We start from the raw sequence: 23,136 nt of genomic DNA on the forward strand, positions 1-23,136 counted from the left end.
CCCTGAGAACAAGTCTGGGAGAGGGCCTGGGGACCCTGAAAGGGTTAAAGCAGCAATCACATGCAAGTGTAAACTATACATTATTGGCCACAGTTTTGATCTCCATATTACAGAATGATAAAGTAAATTTCCTGTATTAGGAATTTTCCCTTACAGACATAAACACTGAATCTACAGTCTTTAAATTATTATTATAACTTTCTGTATTATTAACCCCTTCAGGGTCCAAGGCCCAAATCTGAAGTGGTGCCCCAGTGTCCAAGAATTTTAAAAAAAAAAATTTGTTATTTTTTCTTATGAAATGGTAGAGAATCTTTTTGTGAAGGTAATAAAACAAAAAGTACAAAATTTGATGGAAAACTGACAAAATTATGCTCTCGCGAATTTTGATGTGTCAGCGATATTTACGAATCAGCGATTTTGCCGACTTTGACTCCCATTTTAGGCCAATTACATTATTCCAGTCAACCAAATTCTTAGCTATTTCACTAGTATTACTTCTATTCTATCGATTGAGCACAAGAAATTGCCAAGTCAACTGTTTCAACTACAAATTAAAGTGATCAGAAATTGTTAATTTGGCCAATTTAACACAAAGTTCAAAATATTCCAATTTCAAAATAGGGTCCAGAATAAACAATGTAGGTATTCCTGGAACTAAATTAACATTTCCTCTGTTCATTAGTTACGTTTTGAGGCTTTACAAATAAATTCCATTTTGATTTTTTATTCACATAATGAATTTTTATTCACACCAAAAAATAGAAGATTTACTGTTATGCAATACTGTAATAATTGTATAAATATCATCACCATATTTGTGAATGCATATTAGACCCACCAGCTGGCGTGTATTAGACGTGTGAGGTCGTTTGTTTACTCTTGAATATCGGCAAAAATTTAACATTTCTGCTACTTTGAGCTCAGTTTCAAGCCATTTCCAGTGCTAAAACCAATCAAAATCATCTCTATTTCTGTAATATGTCTTCCATTCTATCAAATGAGACCAAGAAATCGCAAATAGAACTATAAAAAACATACGAAAAAAACACTGCAATGTCACTGTTTTAATCAAAAAATCATGATTTCAGTTTTTTCTCTCATTATACACAGTGTGCTGCAGGATCTGTTTTATGTGGTGCACACATACCACATAGATGTATTCTCTCATATCTAGGCCCAAATGTATCACTCACAGTTTATCAGAGTGAGATGAGCTCATGACGTAGATCTACGGTTTGGACCCTGAACATAAAGCCATAGATCTGCGGGACGGACCCTCAAAGGGTTAAAACCTGTAGGTGTTTTACACTGCCTTGGAAAACAGGAGGCATTCAGGTTCAATCCAAGAGGAGCGAACACAGATATAATTCCTTACCTCACCTTTGATGAGTTCCGAGTTTTTTTTTTACTTTGGAGCCCAGCCATGGGCCAGGTTCCTCACTAGCATCGAAGTACCTCCCTTGAAAGGTACTCTACAAATGCACTGAATAAAGAAAAATACAACTTATGGGAAGACAGCAGTTGAATCAATAACAGGAAATGTGTTTCCTCTTCTTTGGGACCGCCCTATCTCAGTGGGAGATGGCCAGTACGTTAGAGAAAATTGACTAAGGTGTACATTATGAAAATCATGGGGCTGTGCTAATCCCATAAGGGCCATACAACACCTGGGAAATGGGAAGTAATTAAGTCTGACCCAAGGGAAGGATAGCTCGAATTTTCTGAATCAAGAGCTTTTCACCAACATCATGGTCCTTTCCTTTGAAGGGATTAAGGACACAAATAAATAAAAGGAATAAATAATGCATATACAAATAAGGTGCTGATTATTATTATAATCATAATTAACCCCTTGACTGTCACAACCCCAAATCCTGAGGTGTCTCCTGGTGTCGAAAAATTTTTGAAAAAAAAATCTTATGAAATGATAATCTTTTCCCGATGGTAATGACACCAAAAGAACAAAATATGATGGAAAACTGACAGAATTACACTCTGGCAAAGTTAGCGACCTCGGCGATATTTACGAATCGGCGATTTCGCCCACTTTGAACCCTATTTTCGGCTAATTCCATTGTTCCAGTCAACCAAACTCATAGCAATTTCTTTAGAACTCCATTTTTTCTATCGATTGAGTAACAGAAACTGCCCATTTACCAATTTCAACTACCTAATAACATGGTCAGAAATTTGCAATTTGGCCAATTTCACAAAAATTAAAAAAATATGACAATTTCAAAATAGGGTCCAGAATGAACAAGGCAGACATTCCTGGCTCTAAAAACATTTTCTTTGTTCATCAGTCACGTCTCCAGGCCCCTCTGATATTACTCTTGCTTTCTATTTTGAATTTTTATTCAAACAAAACATAGAAGATTTACTGTTATGCAGACTACTGCAATATTGTAATATATAAGAAATAATGGAAATAAAATTAATCCGTGCAAGACGCCCAAAAGTATGAAAAAAATTTTTTTTTACCACATGAAATGTTAATTTTAATACACACAAACTGAAAAAGGCATGCACAATTACATGACACTTACTTTTATTGAAGATCTGGTGATGATTGATGGGATGGGAGGAGGGGAGAGCATTATCTTCTTACTGTTTAGAAGGGGAATCCCCTTCCATTAGGACTTGAGGTAGCAAGTCCTTTTCTGGGGTTACTTCCCTTCTTCTTTTAATGCCACTAGGACCAGCTTGAGAGTCACTGGACCTCTGTCGCACAACAAATCTGTCCATAGAGCTCTGTACCTCCCGTTCCTTCAAGACTTTCCTAAAATGGGCCATAACATTGTCATTGAAATAGTCACCAGCACAGCTTGCAACAGCTGTGTCAGGGTGATTTTCATCTATAAAGGTTTGCAGTTCAACCCACTGTGCACACATTTCCTTAATCTTTGAAGTAGGCACAATGGATTCCACAACTGGCATAGGCTTCTCAGGGTTAGCCCCAAACCCTTCAAAATCTTTCTTAATTTCCATACTAATTCTCACCCTTTTTACCACAGGGTTGGCACTAGAAGCTTTCTTGGGGCCCATGGTCACTTATTTTCCAGAAACAGCACCGAAAACACTGTAATAATACGAAATATTCCGAGTGTATGCTTGGATGTTACCGCGGAGGCTGGCTGGTAAACAATGGGACGGCCGGCACATGTGAGGGCACATTGGACGCGTCTCGGACGAAAATCGGTAAGCGGGTTTTTAATCGGTATGCGCGGCAAAAATTTTGCGATAAAAGTAATCGTTATGCGGAAAAATCGCTATGTGATGCCATCATTATGCGGGGGTCCACTGTAATTGTATATATAATGTCAACCCATTCATGACTGCACATTAGAATGGCTACTTGGACATTTATTGGACAATGACATCATTTATTTACTTTTGAACATCGGCAAAAATCAAACATTTCCCCTACTTTGAGCTCCATTTCAAGTTTTTTTCACCTCTATTTCTATAATATGTTTTCCATTCTATCAAATGAGACCAAGAAAACGAGGATACAACCATAAATACTACATGAAAATAGACCACAGTCGGCATTTTAATTAAAAAACACAGTCAGACTTTTCTCTCTCTCATGCACTGCGTGCTGCAGGATTTTTTTTATATGGTGCACACTGACCACACAAACCCATTCTCTCACATGTGGGCCTATCAGTTTTCTCCTGCTTGATTTGAAGCCGCTAGAATTTATGAGTATACGTATATACATGTACGTCAAACATGGTGGCTTGTAAGACGTATATATACAACCGAAACAGTCAAAGGGTTAAGCACTGAACCCATAAGCATCATACAGCAACAAGGTGCTGAATAATTCTAACAAGGAAAACTTGCAATAATGGATCTGACACTGATAAATTGGGATAGAATGGATACCAGTATACTGAATATAGTACAGAAAAGCTCGTTTGGCAAAAAAGATGTTGTGGAATGTATTATTATTACAATCAAAACTAAGCACTAAACTTACAAGGGTCATACAGCATAGTGGAATGTAACAATAAAAAAATAGCTTCACTGAAATACATAATCAAATTCTAAAAACAGGGTAGATAAATACAAGAGTGAGAAAGGTTATGTGGAAATAAGACTTACCTCGTATGGGCCAGTAGGCCTGCTGCTATGTTCCTTTCTTATTTATTTCCCTTCGCTATTGCAATCCCCGATGATGCTTAAATGCTCTACAAAATCTGCAACATCTATATATATTTTTTTCAACATACTGGCTGTACCCACAATGGCAGGATGACCTAAAAAGAATAACCATCTTTTTCTTTTAAATTATTATTATTATAATCAAGGGGGAAGCGCTAAACCCGGAGGATTATACAGCGCCTGGGGGGGGATGTGGAAGGCATTCAGGCTTAACTCGGGGAACTGGAACACAGATCCAATTCCCTAAATCAAGAGCCCCTCACCAACATCAAGGAACCTTCCTTGAGGGGTTTTCTTTTAAAATTTACAAATTTATACAGTAGAAGGGGTTACTAGCCTCTTTCTCCCGGCACTGTAGTCACCTCTTACGACATGCATGGCTTACAGAGGAAGAATTCTGATAAATATTATTTATATTCTGATCCACAGATCCTCATTATAATAATCATAACAAACCACTAAACCCTTAAGGGTCATACAGTGCTCTCACAGATCCTCAACATCCCCACATGACTTTCGAAGTGCTTGCATTTTACCTCCCATAGCTAGTTACCCTAAATACACAAATAACCACACATAGGAGAAAGGAACTTATGATGGCGCTTCAGTCTGACTGGGACCATTGTGACAAGTTAATGGTCCAAGTCAGACTAAAACGTAATCGTAAGTTTTTTTCTCCTACATGTACGTTGCTTGTGTGTTGTTACAGTCATGGTATTGTGCCTTATTTTTCTTTCCTAAATACTTTCACAGGTGCCATGTCCCATTCTAACAGCAACTTAAGAGGCATGTAACTTCCCCTGTGTTCTAATAACATGTTCATTTTTCCACTATAATATACCCTGTCCATAATTACTATCACATTTGCTTTGTCTGTTTCATAAGGTGAAGTCCAGGATCTTTCCTTAATTCATGGTATAACTTAACAAATTTTTGAGGACAATTATCCTTAAAGATGTGTGAGCAAAGCTCAGACCTCTCCAACACAATTGTCCTCAAAGATTTGTCAACTTCACCTTACGAAGCAGACAAAGCAAATGCAATAGTAATTATGGACAGGATAGATTATAGTGGAAAAATGAACATGTTATTAGAAGATGGGGGAACTTACGTGCCCCTAAATTCTAAAGCTCACTGCCTCCACTCTGATCAAGCTCACTAGCACACTGTATGCCTGCTGAATGTTTTACCCCTATTTCTATTTGAATACTGTCATTTAATTTTTGGGGAAGTGCTAAACCTGTAGGAGTTATATAGTGCCTGAGAAATGGGAGGCATTCAGGTTTGATCTAAAGAAGGGGAGGGTAAGTCCAGTTCCTTGAATCAAGAACCTTCTCGCTAGCATCAAGGCACTTCCCTTAATGGGTACGAGTGCTGAAGCACAGTCATTTTCATTGTGATGTCCATGTGTGCTTCTGTCAAAACAGCTACTGAATGAGTAATGGTAAATGATTCTTTCCTTTGGTCTCCAATGTTGGTGGTAAGTGACCAATGTGGTAAAATAATACACAAATAACCCACACACAGGAGAGAAAACTTATGACAATGCTTCGATCCTACTCTGAGCATTAACTAGTCACACACAGGCATGAAGGTAGGGAGTCAGTTATACTGGGTGTTTCAAAATGATGGACCCAATACTATACTTTACTCAAGCAAATTGCTTGAGTGTTATAAGATTTTTAATGGTGATACAGAGGTATACTGTGTTCTTCCACCTAGAGTGGAGCTTATCTGTTTACAAGGAAAACTGGAGTTTGGAAAAGCACTGCAAGGAAGATAGAGCACAATAAAACCAATTTTTTCTTTATTAATTATATCAATTAACAGGAACATTTTATTTTGAAACATATCATTACCAGTGCATGTTTACAGTTAAAATTATTATTTGAATACAAATACTGTGAAGGTTGGTACAATAATTCTAAATCTTACCATTACTGTATTCCTGTATAGAATCTAAATTCAAAACAATTTTTTTTTTAATAAAGTTCTAAAGGAAGTAAATTTAGAAATAATTCAGAGTGGGCATGTTTACTCACCTATATTTGTCTTATACAGAGACAGACTACATATTTCAAAATTGCTTAGCAGTCAGTCAGTACAATACCAATGGAAATAAGTCACTACGTCTGTCTTTTCTGGGGTTATCCTAGGTAATTTACACTATGTATGATAATTTGTACTTATGTGTACCTGTGCCTAAATAAACTTACATTACTGCCTGCTTCGTTCCACAAAGTAGCAAAGCAAGCAAGGATAACACTAAAAATACTATACTGAATCAACGTTATAGTAAATTCTTCAGGAAGAGCTACAATTGGTCATACACTGCCTTAATCATTACAAAATACTGAAGGCCTGAGGGAAGGAGACCTAGAATAATGGTTAGGGAGGATGTACCAGAATTGGCAAACGTGATGAGTGGTGTCCCACAAGAAATAGTAATGGAACTGGTACTGCTCCTCTATTATATAAATGACAAGCCAGAAGAGAGACTATCATATTTCACTATTCTTGATCAGTGTACAACTACTGAATAACAAATGGAAAGAAAGCAAAAGCTGTAAGTACTTGAACAACTACAGAATGGTCAAAACACTAGATTTCAACCTCCAAAAGTGCATAATTATGAAAATCAGGGATGGTAAAGACCAGAGATGGGGGTAAAGATTATGGGAACAAATGATGTACACTTTAAACAAGGCAAAGGTTCTTGGGTCAGCATAACTGTGATATGTGTACTAAGTACTATACTACAGGAGGCACAAACACACAACACTGGAACATTAGCAGCATATATGCACCTAGCAAACCTGGCTTTTCCCTAGCACTCACAATCTCTACCTCTGCCCTTCAAACCTTCCTGGGACAACCCTAACCTTCCTTCTTTCCATCCATCTTTATACATCCTACTGATCATCATATTCTGCTTCAACATTTCTAAAACCCCAAACCACCTCAACAACCCCTCTTCAGTCCTCTAAATCATAACTTTGGTCACCCCACACTATTTTCTAATTTTTACTCTCCAAATTCTTTGCATAATATTCACATCACGCATTGCTCTCAAACACACCTCCACTATCTCTAGCCTCATCCTTTCGGAAGCCCATACCTCACACCCATATAAGTGTAGGTACCGTTATACCCTAGTATATTCCCCTGTTTTGTTTACATACATAAGCTTCTTTCTTTACACAGAAGCCTTAACAAACCACCTACCTATTCCCCTCCTCCCTGTCTATTCTATGGTTCATCTCATCTTTCATAATCCCATCTACCAAAATGACCACTACAAAATACAGTGGAACCTTGACTTACGAGTTTTTTGAGATACGAGCCATCCCTGGGTCGATTTTTTGCTCTGAGTTACGAGCCAGCTCCCCCCCTCTCTCTTCCCCCTCAACCCAAAACCTGGACACCTCACTTGTTTATCTATGATTTCATGCTTTAATTCTATGGAAATCATTCTCTTTTTCTTCTCAGCAATAACAATATAATAATAATATAATAATATTATTAAAGTCAAGTCACTCAGTAATTCAGTCAAGTCATTCAGTAAATCAGTCAAGTCACTCAGTAAGTCAGTCATTCAGTCAGTCAAAGTAACACTTCAATTACGGCTACAGGTTATCTCATCTAATATCTTTGTTAATTCTAAGACTTAAGTGCTTATACCTCTTTGTGCCACTTTCAGAAACACTAGTATGGCTGCTGGGTGTCATAATTGCTTGGCAGATACAAGATATAGTAATTAAAATATCATAACACAACTGACAAACACAGCTGCCTTGTAGCAGAGAAAGACTGGACACGTATGAATTAGGAGTGCTGGGATTATGGGGAAGTGTCGGGTAGTGGTAGGGGATGGCTCCCTGGCTGCTACACAAGGTGGCCACTTGAGCAAAAGAGAATTTTTTTTTCCTTCCCACAAACTGAACCATGTTAAATTAATTATACGACGTGTTACATAAAATTGTGCAGTCATTCTTCAATGGCGGTCTACTGTATTATCATAATAACGATAGAGCTTCAGTTCCCTAAATTAATAATAATAATAATTATTATAGTAATGATAGAGCTTCAGTTCCCTAAATTAATAATAATAATAATAATGCATAATACATACGTAATAATAATTCAGATTGCTTCTGCTAGTTGGCACAGCTGATAGCACAGCTGGTAAGCAGTAAACATGTTTACATCCCCGTGGGGGCAGTTCTCTTGTGATTGCATTTTTTTACAGTCATTTGGCCAAATTTCTTTTTTCTAACCATGGGTCCTAGTGATCTACTGCAGTTAACCTCAAAAATACTCCGTTGTCTCTTACAGTAAGAACATGGGAAGATACTACAGTCAAATTGGGACAGAAATGGCAATGCTTTTGCCACTGCCTCTGCCACCATATTATGGCCTCTTTCATTCATTCTAGAGTATATATCATGTTTCTTTGCTAATTATATTGTTTATTATGTCAGATGAATTGTGATAGATAAATAAGCCATACAGTTGATAATAGCGTCATATTCAAGTATTTTTTCTCGTCTCTCCAGAGTGCAGGAACAAATTAATGGTTTTTCAATTAATTTTTAAATGGGGAAAATTAACTTGATATACGAGTAAGCTGAGTTATGAGCTAGCTCCTGAAACAGATTCAACTCCTAAGTCAAGGTTCCACTGTATCTGAATACATTAGCTTCCTTCACAATCCCTCCTTCCAGTCTTATATCTAATCTTTCATTGCCTAGACTTTTTGTTACTCTTATTACCTTCCTCCTCTGTATATTTGCTTCTAAATTCCTTCTTTTACACAACCCTCCCAAATTCATCAACCAGCCTTTGCAACTTCTCTTCTGAAGCTCCCAAAAGAACTGTGCCATCAGCAAATATCAATTGAAACAACAGTCACTTTGTAACAGATTCATTAATCTCATTCATCTTGAGAAGTTGGCTCTTCCCTGATGTCTATGAGAGTCATCGCTCACTAATAGTCATGTAAAGCTAACAAATCCTTCTGCTGAATCTACTGCTGCTTCATGGCTGCTTATGGCAAATGTTATGGAATCACTGATGCGTATGACGGATACGCTCTTGGTAGTACAAATGCATTAATCATATACTTCTTAACACCCTGTCATTCACTGCTTATGCAACCCCATCCATAAATTAGGTAAGAAAGCATCTAGACAGAGACCAGAGATTTACAATAAGACTGACCTCAGGAAAAACAAAGAACTACAACTGAAGGACTAGGGAAGCCTGATAACATAGAGGTACACTTAGGTTTGAAAGGGCAGACACTCTTAGACTATCTGACAGGCAGGGATGGAGGACTAAGGAACATAGCTAGAGGGACATTAGGAAATACAGTGGAACCCCAATTTTCATCTTTAATCTGTTCCAGAAGGTCGGCCAAAAACTGATTTGTATGAAAACTGAAGTAATATTTCCCATAAGAAATAATGGAAATCCAATTAATCCGTTCCAGACACCCAAAAATATGAATAAAAAATACATTTTATAGAGAATAACTATAGTTTTACATACAGAAAACAATGAGAAATAAATATAAATGACGAATGAAATGGATAAATGAACATTTAACATCACTTTTACTTTTATTGAAGACTCTTGTTGGCATATGGAAGACAGTGAGGAGGGGAGAGGGAGAAGTTATTATTTGGAAGGGGACTCCCCCTCCATAAGGACTTCAGGTATCAAAGCCCTATCTGGAGTTACTTCCTTTCTTTGACTTTTGCTGGCACTAGGACCAGCTTGAAAGTCACTGGACCCCAGTCGCACAAAAAATCTGTCTAGAGAGGCCTGTTTCTGGTGTCTCTTTAAGATTTCCCTAAAATGGGACACGGCATTGTCATTGAACATGTTACTGACACGGCTTGCACCAGCTTTGTTAGGGTGATATTTCTCCATAAAACTGCACCTCTCTCCACTTTGCACAAATGTCCTTAATCGCTGAAGAAGGCACATTCTCCCCTCTCTCTTCTTCCTCCTCTGAAACAATTTCCTCAGCTAAGGTTTGTTGTTGTTCCAGATGAAGGTCTTGTTTCGGATGAACGTGCAGAGTAATGCTCACTGAACGAACAACAAAGGCAGACTGAGTCACAAACGTATGAGCGGCACATCCCGCGGGCAGGTGGACGCGTCTGGTATGGATGATTTCCGAGCAGATGTAAAAAAATGGGGAAAATTTTGCCGAAAAAGTCATCAAAAACTGAATTGTACGATAACCGGGCTGAATGAAAACCGGGTTTCCACTGTACTCATAAGTATACCTCACTAATATGGCAGGTTAGGTTCAAGACCACCGCTATAAAGCAAATCACAGCCTTTTTCCACTAGCCAGTGCATATAAAAGCCAAAAAACACGTTTACACTCATTTATTATGTGCACAATAGTGCTAGGCCTAAAAAACATGCAAAAGTAAAAATAAATAAAAAAATGGCGCTGGTCAGCTGTGCTCGTCACCACCGAAAATGATAAACACGAAGATATTCAACTAAAAAGCACTGTATTAGCAAGGTGCTCTATTAGCAAGGTATGTCTGTATATACAGTGGAACCTCTACTTGCGAGTTTAATCCGTTCCATGACCTTGCTCACAACTGGATTTGCTCATTTGCAGAGTCAATTTTCCTCATTTAAATTAATTGAAATGCAATTAATCTGTTCCAGTGGAATTCTGTACTTCAATAATTTCGCTAATATCAACTCTACGGCTTATTTATCTATCTCACTTCATCTAATATGACATAATAAACAAATAACATAGAAACTTGATATATACTCTAAAATTAATAAAATGTCATTCATGTAGTGGTACGGCAGTGTCGGCGGTGGACAAGAGTTTGTCTGGAGACTGGGCAAAATTCTTCATGAATAATTTCGCTAATATCATCTATACTGCTTATTTATCTATCACAGTTCATCTAGTATGACATAACAAACAATATGAATACCATAGAAACATGATATATACTCTAGAATGAATAAAATATGTCATTCATGTAGTGGTATGGGCAGAGTCGGCAGTGGAGGAGAGTTTGTCTGGACACTGGGCAAAATTCTTCATGAATAATTTCGCTAATATCATCTATACGGCTTATTTATATATCACAGTTCATCTAATATGACATAACAGACAATATAAATAACATAGAAACACGATATATACTCTAGAATGAATAAAATATGTCATTATGTAACTGGTGGAGGCGGCCACAACCGCTCCCTCTTTGTTGTGGTAAACACTGCCATCTAGTGACGGCCGTTTGAAGCCGTCTATTATAATTATTATATGTAGTACACTATTATTATATATGTATTATTATACATATTATTATTATTATTGTATTATACTATTATTATTATTATTATTATTATTATTATTATTATTATTATTATTATTATACGTATTGTTATTATTCATATTATTATACATATTATTATTATCATCATTATTATTATATAAATTATTTGTAATTTTTATTCACACAAAAAATATAAGATTTACTGTTATTCCTTATTGCAATAATTGTATAAATATGTCAACCCATTCACGACTGCATATTGGAATGGACAGTGACGTCATTTGTTTACACTGAAACAGCCAAGCAATGGACTATTTCTCCTAGGTTGAGCTCTAATTCAAGGCACTTTTCGTCATGAAAGCAATCAAAATCATATCTATTTCTGTAATATATCTTCCATTCTATCAAATGAGACCCAAAAAACGAGAATACAACTATAAAAACCATTCGAAATTACCACTAAGGGGTGGCTAATTGCTGAGAAGTGAACTCCATTATTTATGCTTAGATTTCTTTCATTTTTGGTGTACGTTAAGAAGCATCTTTCCAACATATATTGCCCAAGTTTCAGTAAGATAGTCCAACAAACAAATGAGATACAATTCCCAAGATCAAGAGCAAGAGTCCCTCACCAGTGTCAAGGAACCTGCCTTGAGGTCTGCTCGCTTGTGTAAATTTTCCTCGCGTATGGAAGCAAAAAATCGACCCATCGCCTGCTCGTATTTGGAAAAACTCACACGTGGACACGCTCGCAAGTAGAGGTTCCACTGTACTTATTTAAACTTGGGGTTGTGGAGTGACTTAAGGTAAATAAACTTTAAGAATAGTTATAACATGGCCAAAAAGGCAAGGCCAAAATTCAACTTCTTGCACACACACACACACACACACACACAAGAAGATAAGGTAGAGGATGGAGAGAAGAATGGGAGAGGGAAAGAGAAGGGCAAGAAAGTGAGAAGAAAGATTTTCAATAAAGATACAAGAGAAGGGAGAGAAGAGAAAGTGAGAGATTGTAGGTTTTGCAAAATTAAAAAAAAAAAAATAATTTATGCTTGGGATATTTATCACTCTAGGTAGTAGGTTGGTAGACAGCAACCACCCAGGGAGGTACTACTGTCCTGCCAAGTGAGTGTAAAACGAAAGCCTGTAATTGTTTTACATGATGGTAGGATTGCTGGTGTCCATTTTTTTGTCTCATAAACATGCAAGGTTTCAGGTACGTCTTGCTACTTCTACTTACACTTAGGTCACACTACACATACATGTACAAGCATATACGTATATATAAACACACCCCTCTGGGTTTTCTTCTATTTTCTTACTAGTTCTTGTTCTTGTTTATTTCCTCTTATCTCCATGGGGAAGTGGGACAGAATTCTTCCTCCATAAGCTATGCGTGTTGTAAGAGGCGACTAAAATGCCAGGAGCAAGGGGCTAGTAACCCCTTCTCCTGTATAAATTACTAAATTTAAAAAGAGAAACTTTTGTTTTTCTTTTTGGGCCACCCTGCCTTGGTGGGATACGGCCAATTTGTTGAAAAAAAAAAAATATTTATCACTGGTCATTTTATGAGGCATACAACACTAAACATGCACTGGTCAATTGCTAAGAACAAATATAACATTTATTATTAAAAAATTGTAAATGGCATCTCAAATGGTTTCATACAAGTGTTCATGCACTTGACCACTTTCAAACAGAAATCAGTCCGAAAATAACAAGAGGAAACTTACATTAGCCTTAAAAAAAAATTTCAATTAATGCTCATGTCTTGCATGTAGTATATACATTCAGTCACTATGTACACACTGTACATTATGAAGTCTTATATAATGAACATAATATTCTTACTCTCCCTCAAGTCTCTACTATCAATGGTTTCATATACTAATTATGCATTATTTTCTTTATTTTGAGTATGGCACGTATTTATTTCCATGTTCATATCACTAGATAACCTGAGAGTATTTCCATCTATCTCAACTTTGCCGTTTTCCCCCTTGCATTCAGGTTTAGTGTCTACTCCTTCAACAGTGTTGCCATTTTCTCCAAGACCATTTGAACAACTATTTTCCTCTATAACTAAAATTTTACCACCCTCCAGATGATCAAGGCAAATGTTCACTGCATTTTCTGCCTCTACATTTGTATCTGCTGCAACTTCCATCATATTATCAATGTTATTTTCACATTTCTCCATTTCTTTTTCTGTTGCGTCGTCAGTTCTCTTTCCACAATCTTGAGCAGGTTTTTCCTCTTCCATGTTCACTGTATTTTTTGCCTCAGTGCTAGGAATATTTGTACTTGTCACAACTTCCCTCGTATCAATTATATTTTCATGTTTGTCTATTTCTTTTTCCATTGTCTTGTCAGTTCTCTTTCCACAATCTCCAACAGGTTTTTCCTTTTCTATGTTCACTACATTTTCTGCCTCTACATTAGCAATATTTGTATCTGTCGCAACTTCCATAGCATCATCAATGTTGTTCTCATGTTTCTCTGTTTCTTTTCCCACTATCTCATCAGTTTTCTTTTCACAATCTTCAACAGTTTTTTCCTCATCCATGGACTCAATTGTTTCACCTACTGATATTTTCTCCACTGGGACTATTCTTTTCAAAGGCAAATCTGTTACTTCTAAACCATCATTTTTATTAGTGTTGGCATCGAAGAAATTGTTTTGAACAATGAAACGTACACACTGGAGGATCACATTTCTCTCATGTATTATATCAGCTTGCAAGAGTCTCTCTAACAGAGTTTTACGCCTTTTCGGGAATAGCTTTGTTACCGTCCTTTTAAAAGGAAAGGGTCTTTTTTGTGTTGCAGGTCCTTTAGACCCTTTGTTATGGTACCTTGGTCGTCGACGTATTTTCCGTTTTCCAGCACCGTGCTCGTTTGGAGTGAAATCCTGATTATTACCCCCATTTTTGTGGTCAGATTTATTGCCTTCTTGTTGAGAATCATTTGCAGCAGTATGTGTAGAACCTGTTTCATGTTTCCCATCACTCTTACTAGGTGCTGGGATATCAGTATTCTCATCTTCAGAATCAGAATAAGCACCCATTAAGGATCCCAATGCACCTCCAAGAACTAGCATTCCTGAACTGGTATTTGCATCTTTATTCTCCGTGTGCCATTCCTCATCATCACTAATGCGAAAATCAGTCTCCTTTAAGATGTCTTCGTCTACATCAACTGTGTTTGCATTTTTCTCCCTGAAATAGCTGACTTCTCCAATGCTCTCATAAAACTGTCTTGTTCCCTTGAAGGCAGGTATACCATCCTTGAACTCATCATCTGAGTCATAAAGGTCTACTACAATGCTTGCCTTGGGGGCACAAGCAGGCCTTTCGTGTCTCTGTGCCATTTTTTTTCTTAATTTACTTCTTGGCTCACCCTCATTTAATTCATTCTTTTCACATAAATCTTGATCTCTACTTGTAAAGTTTTTCAAGCTACTAGTGGTGGTGGTGGCAGTGGTGGTGCTGTTTTTATCTCTGCCTGTTGCAAAGTCTTTTAAACTCTCAGTTACAGTGTTTTTACTCAGTGCACAATCTTTCAAACTTCCATTGGCAGTGGTATTTCTATCTTTACTTGTTGCTTCTTTCACATTACCAGTGGTGCTGCCGTTCCTATTTCTAGTCATGTCCTGTCTCATTTTGCTAAATTTATTATTTTTATCTTTGTTAAAAAGTCTATTATTTTTACCCAACCTTTCACCCCTCTTCAGTTTTTCCATTTGTTCTGCTCTTCGAAGCTCTGCTCTTTGGACCGAAGGAAACCTCTTTTTCCTCTCTGCAATCCAGGTCTCGTCGTCTATTTGTAAACTGGCGAAGTTGATTAACATGTGTTGATTATTGATGTGCTGATCAATGATCTTAATGTGAGCACTAAGTTTGCACTCAGGAAAAGGACATTCGACATGGTCTTGCAAGTGTTCATCGAGCCTCTGCTGGCTGTAAAATGTGCGGTTGCAAGGCCCACAGGAGAGAGGTTTTCTGGTCATTCGAGAATAGGAGCTTGAAGTATTCTCATAATACGTCACTCTGGAGTCAACCTTAGGCAATCCTTTTAGGTGGCCAGGATACTGATGTTCAGACAGTCCATTCTCAAAGCCTTGGCCAGAGAAATCAACCTTATCATTCTTAAAACCAGGACCCTCTTGGGGAGGTACAATGTAATGTTTATTAACACCTGAGTTGTGACTAGAAGCTAAGCCAAGACCAGACTTAGCCTTGTCAATCATGTTCTGTACCTTCTCACACTGAGTCTGATAAGCCAGACGATCCTCAGGATTACCAGTTCTCACAGACATCTCTCGTAGGCTGTTACGGGTCTGTAATTCGTTGCGTATTTCAGGGGTCATCCATGCTGCTTCTTGTCGGAATGGATGACCAGGGACAGGGGCTCCTGGGGGTCCATGGCAATTCCACTTTAGCGGCAAGTGGCCAGGAACAACAAAGGAGTTTCCTTCCATATTAATTGACAGGTCTGGGCTGGGGCTCCTCACTCAAAATCTGCCAACAAAGAGTTAAGAGTCACCATTTGCCTGAATCAGTAAACTTCTGGCTGAAGCTATCAATGTAGCTACATGTATATTCCTGGCTTCTACAGTAGTGTTCTAATATTTAAAGATTCATGTTAAGATAATTATTTTTATAATTTTAAAATGTTTTGACTCTTTTCATGATTTTAATATTCCGATGTATAGTCAAGTTCAAATTTTTCCCCAAAAATAGGGTTTTCTTCCAGATTATGATACGTCAACTCAGAGAGAGGGAAAGAGGGCACTGCTCTTTCAATATGAAAGATCCCCTGAATGCAGCAAATGTAAAAAGAGAAATACTGTACTGTATATACCGTAAATAGGCTTGATTTTTCATGTAGTACTTGTTTAAAAACATGTATGCCACAAAAATTTCTCCATAGGTCAGATTATTTCCCCACTGAAGTGGATAGTTTATTGTGTGCCTGATATCCATCCTGTGGATAGTAGTGAAAGAGCATACGAATACACAGGTGGCCTAGGAACTAGGTGCCAAAAGGATTAACAGGAGTAGATCTGGATTTACATCTACAGCTGATTTATCTGTTACAAGCAAATTTAGGAAATTTGTTTAATATGCCTGACATCTTACTTTTACTAATAAGATACCACAAGTTATTATACTCTTTATTCCTCAATATGTGGACAATTAAGCACATAGTGTTCAAGAGAGTGACCGTCACAGATTAAAAAAATTCATAAAAAAATAATGTGTAGCAGATTGATAAGTCCATATGTACATTAATAATAATCTCTGGGCATTTCAAGAAACTGTTAAAAACAGTAATGTGTGAATAGAAATACATTTAAAATACAGTTTAAGCATAAATTAGTAATGTAATACATATAGTACAGTGGTACCTCGAGTTTTGAACAGCTCCCAACTCGAACAATTATGTAAGTGTAGTGTGGACCCTCGGCTAAAGGCTGCATTGGCTAATGCCAAAATTGGCTAATGGCTCTCTTTGGCATCAAAATATTGGCTCGGCTAATGCCAAGAAACTCGGCTAAGGGCTTTCATCCCGAATGTATCTGCACGGCCTGAGCGGGAACGGCCACTCCATACTCCTTGTACAACCAGTGTGCCATTGTTTACAAAGCCAGTGAAGACAATTCTGCGCATACATGCGATGTATTTTGCATTATTCCATTGTTTTTAGTGCTTGTAACTGCTGAATAGGCCACCATGGGCCCAAAGAAAGCTTCTAGTGCCAGCCCTTTGGTAAAGAATGTGAGAAACACGATAGAATTCAAGAAAAAGTTTGTAGAAAAAATACGAAAGTGGTGGTGGTAGAGGGTGGTAGAGGGTGGTAGTGGTTGTGATGGTGGTAGAGGGTGGTCCAGTGACTCTCAAGCTGGTCATAGTGGCATTAAAAAACAAAGAAGGGAGGTAACCCCAGAAAAGAACTTGGTACCTAAAATATTTATGGAAAGGGATTCCCCCTTCCAAACAATAGAACACCTTCATCCTCTCCCCTCCTCCCGTCTCATCACTCATCAACAAGTCCACAATAAAGGTAAGTGTCATTTCAGTATTGTTTATTGTGCATGTATCATTGTTTTCTGTGTAGGGTAATGTATATTTCATGTAAAAAAATTAATTTGTTTAATACTTTTGGGTGTCTAGAATGGATTAATTGGATTTCCATTATTTCTTAAGGGAAAAATTAATTCGGCTAAAGGCTAGCTCTCTGGAACGGATTAAAGGCATTAGCCAAGGGTCCACTGTATTTTTGTAAATGCTTTTGTAAGTGTATTTTTGGGAGTCTGAAATGGACTAATCTAATTTACATTATTCCTTATGGGAACAAATTAGTTTGGTATCGGCACTTGAACAGCCTTCTGGAACGAATTAAGTTCGTAACTCGAGGTACCACTGTACTGTACTAGGATAATAAATGCACACACTGCAACCAGGGACACTCAACATTAATACTGAATTAAAAGGCAATAAATTTCATTTCATAAATGACTATATTTATGAAACTGGAACTACATTAATCAATAAAACACACATATGCAACACTTGGGTATCTTTAAATGAGGAAATGTTTTGCAACACAGTGGCTTCATCAGTCCATACAAAGGAGAATGGTAAAGAACAGTAGTAGTTTGAAGTAATCAGTCCCTTAGCCTTGAGTCAATGTAATCAGTCCATCAATCTTGAAAAGAATACAGCCAGTGAGGTGCTGCAGTCGTAGGCGGTATCACATTTGACAAATCCAAATGTGGAATTAGGTCATGCCTAAAGGTTAGGCAAGTGAAGAATTCCCTGTATCAAGATCCAAAGATGTTGCTGTGTCTGACATATGCTGTATTCTTTTCAAGATTGATGGACTGATTACATTGACTCAAGGCTGAGGGACTGATTTCCTCAAACTCCTCCTGTTCTTCACCATTCTCCTTTGTATGGACTGATGAAGCCACTGTGTGGCAAAACATTTCCTCATTAAAGATACCCAAGTGTTGCACATGTGTCTAATTTATCAACTTGTTGGTTCTCCGAACCATTCATCTACATTAATCAAGGCACGTAATAGTAAAGCACTGCTGTAGACCTATTGGACCATGTTAGCTAGGCCATACTCACATCCAACATGTCCAGAGCACTGTATTTGCCTCGATTATGCCACATGGTAATTTGTAAATAATAATAATACAGTGGATCCTCGTTTTCCATAAGGCTCGAAAGTCATAATTTTTGGAAATCATAACATTTTTTTCATCAAAACATTGACTCGCGAATTGTCATTTGACTCGCAAATAGTCGTTCGTCTGGGACACATATGCACAGCCCCGAGCCGCCTCACACTCCATTCCCAGGGAGTGTGCCATTGTTTATCAGTGAGTGAGGATGATCCCATGAGTTCATATGATACATTTCATAATATTCCATTCGTTTTAGTGCTTGCAACTGCTAAATAAGTCACCATGGCTCCAAAGAAAGCTTCTAGAGCCAGCCCTTTGGTAAAGAATGTGAGAAACACATATAATTTAAGAAAAAGTTTGTAGAAAAATACGAAAGTGGTGGTGGTAGAGTGGTAGCAGTTGTGATAGTAGTAGAGGGTGGTAGTGATGATGGTAGAGGGTGGTAGCAGTTGTGATAGTGGTAGAGGGCGGTAGTGATGGTGGTAGAAGGTGGTAGTGATGGTGGTAGCAGTTGTGACAGTGGTAGAGGTTGGTAGTGATGGTGGTAGAGGGTGGTAGTGGTTCTGATAGTGGTAGAGGGTGGTAGTGGTTGTGATGGTGGTAGAGGGTGGTGGTGGTTATGATGGTAGAGGGTGGTAGTGGTTGTGATGGTGGTAGAGGGTGGTAGTGGTTGTGATGGTGGTAGAGGGTGGTAGTGGTTATGATGGTGGTAGAGGGTGGTAGTGGTTGTGATGGTGGTAGAGGGTGGTAGTGGTTGTGATGGTGGTAGTGGTTGTGATGGTGATAGAGGGTGCCTTCTTCAGTGATTCTACTAACTCCTCCAATGTTGTTGGAGTTATATAGGGCTACAGAAAACACCGCCACCTCAGTTGCTGCTTCACCACCATTATGGATGACTTATGCTCTCAGTGGCCCTTATACACAAAACAACAACAGAACACCTCTTGTGACATGCTTAATGACTTATTTTATTCATTCTAGAGTATATTCCATGTTTCTATGTTATTGATATTGTTTATTATGTCATATTAGTTGAATTGTGATAGATGAATAAGCTGTAGAGTTGATAATAGTGTCATATTCTCCAACAATAAACTCGCCTCCCCTCCCTCTACCCCGTCTGCCATACACAAACAAGAGTCTTCAATAAAGGTAAGTGTGATGTTAAATGTTCATATATACATTTTATTAGTGCTTTACATTTATTTAGCATTCTTTTCTGCATGTAAATCTATATTTAAGCAAGGGAAGTGGCTAGGGAAGTGACCCCTGAAGTGACCTAGAGTCCTTATGGAGGGGGATTCCAGTTCTAAACAATAACCTCTCTTCCCTCTCCCCTCTTCCCTGTTTTCCATTCATCAATAACAGCCTTCAGTAAAGGTAACTGTCATGTTGAATGTTCATTCTTTTATGCATATAAATCTATCTTTAAGGTAAAAAAAATTTTTTGGGTTGATACTTCTGGGTGTCTGGAACAAATTAATTGGATTTACATTATTTCTTATGGGGAAAATGGATTCGCAAATCGTCAATTTCGATAATAATCACATTCTCTGGAACGGATTAATTACGAAAAACGAGGATCCACTGTAATATCTTTATTTCTATAAGTATGTGTACAAGGTATACAGGCCTAGCTGACATCAATGACATAATACCATACAGAAAGTCCCTTGTTATGCAGAGCATTTCGGGCAAATTAGGTCAGTTTTGTCCCAGGATGCAACCCACACCAGTCAACTAACACCCAGGTACCCATTTTACTGATAGGTGAACACGGACAAGAGGCATAAGGAAACAAGCCCAATGTTTCCACCCTTGCTGGGAATCAAACCACAGACCTCATCCACAACTCTATTGGCAAACTATGCTTTTCTATATCCTTGTTAAATCTAAATTTATCCAACTTAAATCAATTGCTGCGAGTCCTGTCTTGGTTGACACGTAGGTATATATTGAAAAGTAGAGCTAGCAAACAATTTTAACCATGATATACGTTATCAGTGACCAAAAATTATTTGGAAATTGATACTCTGGTCTCGGAAGCATTTTGGTTGTTGACCAGTGTATAATCAATATGAGAGCAACCCCCCCCCCCATCCCCTCCAACAATACAATAAACCAGTCTTGATGCCCCATGGCCTGGTAGGCAATGCTCTCACCGCACACAGTGGCAGTAGTTCAATCCTTGGTACGGGTAGTAATGCTGGGTATGTTTCCTTACAGTAAGTAGGTAGCAGTAAGTAAGTAGCAGTAAGTAGGTACCTGGATATTAGTTGACTGGTGTGGGTTGCATCCTGGGGGCCAAGATTGCAGAACTCCAGTGGAAATAAGACAAGACAGTCATCAATGACTCACTGACTAACCCTCCCCCTGGGTTAAATATCCAAACAAATTTGATCTTATCTTGCATAATACCTATGTGCCTTTGGCTAGTAAGTCATTGATAAGAATTCCAGTGATCTGACCTGGCATTACCAAGTCATTAAACAATCAGTCAGGAGCCTTCAATATTTTCCTACTGACTAAGAACTCTCCCATATTTAAATTTAGTAAAATTACTGGCAAGCACTAACCTATTATAACATAAAATAAACCTAAATTATGTTGGATAACTTGTGGTTATTGTGGCTTAAAAATCCTCTGGGTTATTGTGGCTTACAAACCCTCTAGGCTATCCTAGCTTACTAACTCAGGGTTATCCTGTCTTAGCAACCCTCTGGGTTATCCTAGCTTACTATCCTCCAGATTATCCTGACTTACACACCCTCTGGGTTATATTGACTTACACACCCTCTGGGTTATCCTGACTTAAAACCGTCTGGGTTATCCTGACATACAAACCCTCTGGGTCATCCTGACTTACAAGCCCTCTGGGTTATCCTGGCTTACAAACCCACTGGGTCATCCTGACTTACAAACCCTCTGGGTTATCCTGGCTTACAAACCCTCTGGGTTATCCTGGCTTACAAACCCTCTGGGTTATTCTGGCTTACAAACCCTCAAAGTTATCCTGACTTACAAACCCTCTGGGTTATCCTGACTTACAAACCCTCAAGGTTATGCTGACTTACAAACCCTTTGGGTTATCCTGACTTACAAACCCTCTGGGTTATCCTGACTTATAAACCCTCTGGGTTATCCTGACTTACAAACCCTCTGGGTTACCCTGGCTTACAAACCCTTAAGGTTATCCTAGCTTACAAACCCTCAAGGTTATCCTGACTTACAAACCCTCTGGGTTATCCTGACTTACAAACCCTATGGGTTATCCTGACTTATAAGCCCTCTGGGTTACCCTGACTTACAAACCCTCTGGGTTACCCTGGCTTACAAACCCTCAAGGTTATCCTAGCTTACAAACCCTCAAGGTTATCCTGACTTACAAACCCTCTGGGTTATCCTGACTTACAAACCCTCTGGGTTATCCTGACATACAAACCCTCTGGGTTATCCTGGCTTACAAGCTCTCTGGGTTATCCTGGCTTACAAACCCTCTGGGTTATCCTGGCTTACAAACCCTCTGGGTTATCCTGGTTTACAAACCCTCTGGGTTATCCTGGCTTACAAACCCTCAAGATTATCCTGGCTTACAAACCCTCTGGGTTATCCTGACATACAAATCCTCTGGGTTATCCTGGCTTACAAACCCCCTGGGTTATCCTAGCTTACAAACCCTCTGGGTTATCCTTACAAACCCTCAATGTTATCCTGGCTTACAAACCCTCTGGGTTATCCTGGCTTACAAACCCTCTGGGTTATCCTGGCTTACAAACCCTCTGGGTTATCCTGGCTTACAAACCCCTGGGTTATCCTGACATACAAATCCTCTGGGTTATCCTGGCTTACAAACCCTCTGGGTTATCCTGGCTTACAAACCCTCTGGGTTATCCTGACTTACAAACCCTCTGGGTTATCCTGGCTTACAAACCCTCAATGTTATCCTGGCTTACAAACCCTCTGGGTTATCCTGGCTTACAAACCCTCTGGGTTATCCTGGTTTACAAACCCTCTGGGTTATCCTGGCTTACAAACCCTCAAGATTATCCTGGCTTACAAACCCTCTGGGTTATCCTGACATACAAATCCTCTGGGTTATCCTGGCTTACAAACCCCCTGGGTTATCCTAGCTTACAAACCCTCTGGGTTATCCTTACAAACCCTCAATGTTATCCTGGCTTACAAACCCTCTGGGTTATCCTGGCTTACAAACCCTCTGGGTTATCCTGGCTTACAAACCCTCTGGGTTATCCTGGCTTACAAACCCCTGGGTTATCCTGACATACAAATCCTCTGGGTTATCCTGGCTTACAAACCCTCTGGGTTATCCTGGCTTACAAACCCTCTGGGTTATCCTGACTTACAAACCCTCTGGGTTATCCTGGCTTACAAACCCTCAATGTTATCCTGGCTTACAAACCCTCAAGGTTA

At 38.5% G+C, this 23,136-nt stretch overlaps 2 protein-coding genes across 2 annotated transcripts in view; both read right to left on the reverse strand.

The window, feature by feature from the left end:
- LOC128687242 (nuclear FMR1 interacting protein 1) overlaps positions 1 to 23,136 on the reverse strand; it is a 33,267-nt gene that overhangs the window by 8,758 nt on the left and 1,373 nt on the right. The gene's annotated exons all lie outside the window — the stretch shown is intronic.
- On the reverse strand, positions 5,968 to 16,027 carry Nufip (nuclear FMR1 interacting protein 1). The gene has a single exon (XM_070098457.1). It carries the CDS (start codon positions 15,985 to 15,987, stop codon positions 13,399 to 13,401), a length of 2,589 nt encoding a protein of 862 aa, XP_069954558.1. The 5' UTR covers positions 15,988 to 16,027; the 3' UTR covers positions 5,968 to 13,398.

This window comes from Cherax quadricarinatus, chromosome 62 (genome assembly GCF_038502225.1).
Source record: "Cherax quadricarinatus isolate ZL_2023a chromosome 62, ASM3850222v1, whole genome shotgun sequence".
NCBI lineage: Eukaryota > Metazoa > Arthropoda > Malacostraca > Decapoda > Parastacidae > Cherax > Cherax quadricarinatus.

Excerpts from the sequence above, each read along its gene's own strand:
- Nufip (XM_070098457.1), bottom strand. The coding sequence starts at position 15,987 with ATGGAAGGAAACTCCTTTGTTGTTCCTGGCCACTTGCCGCTAAAGTGG.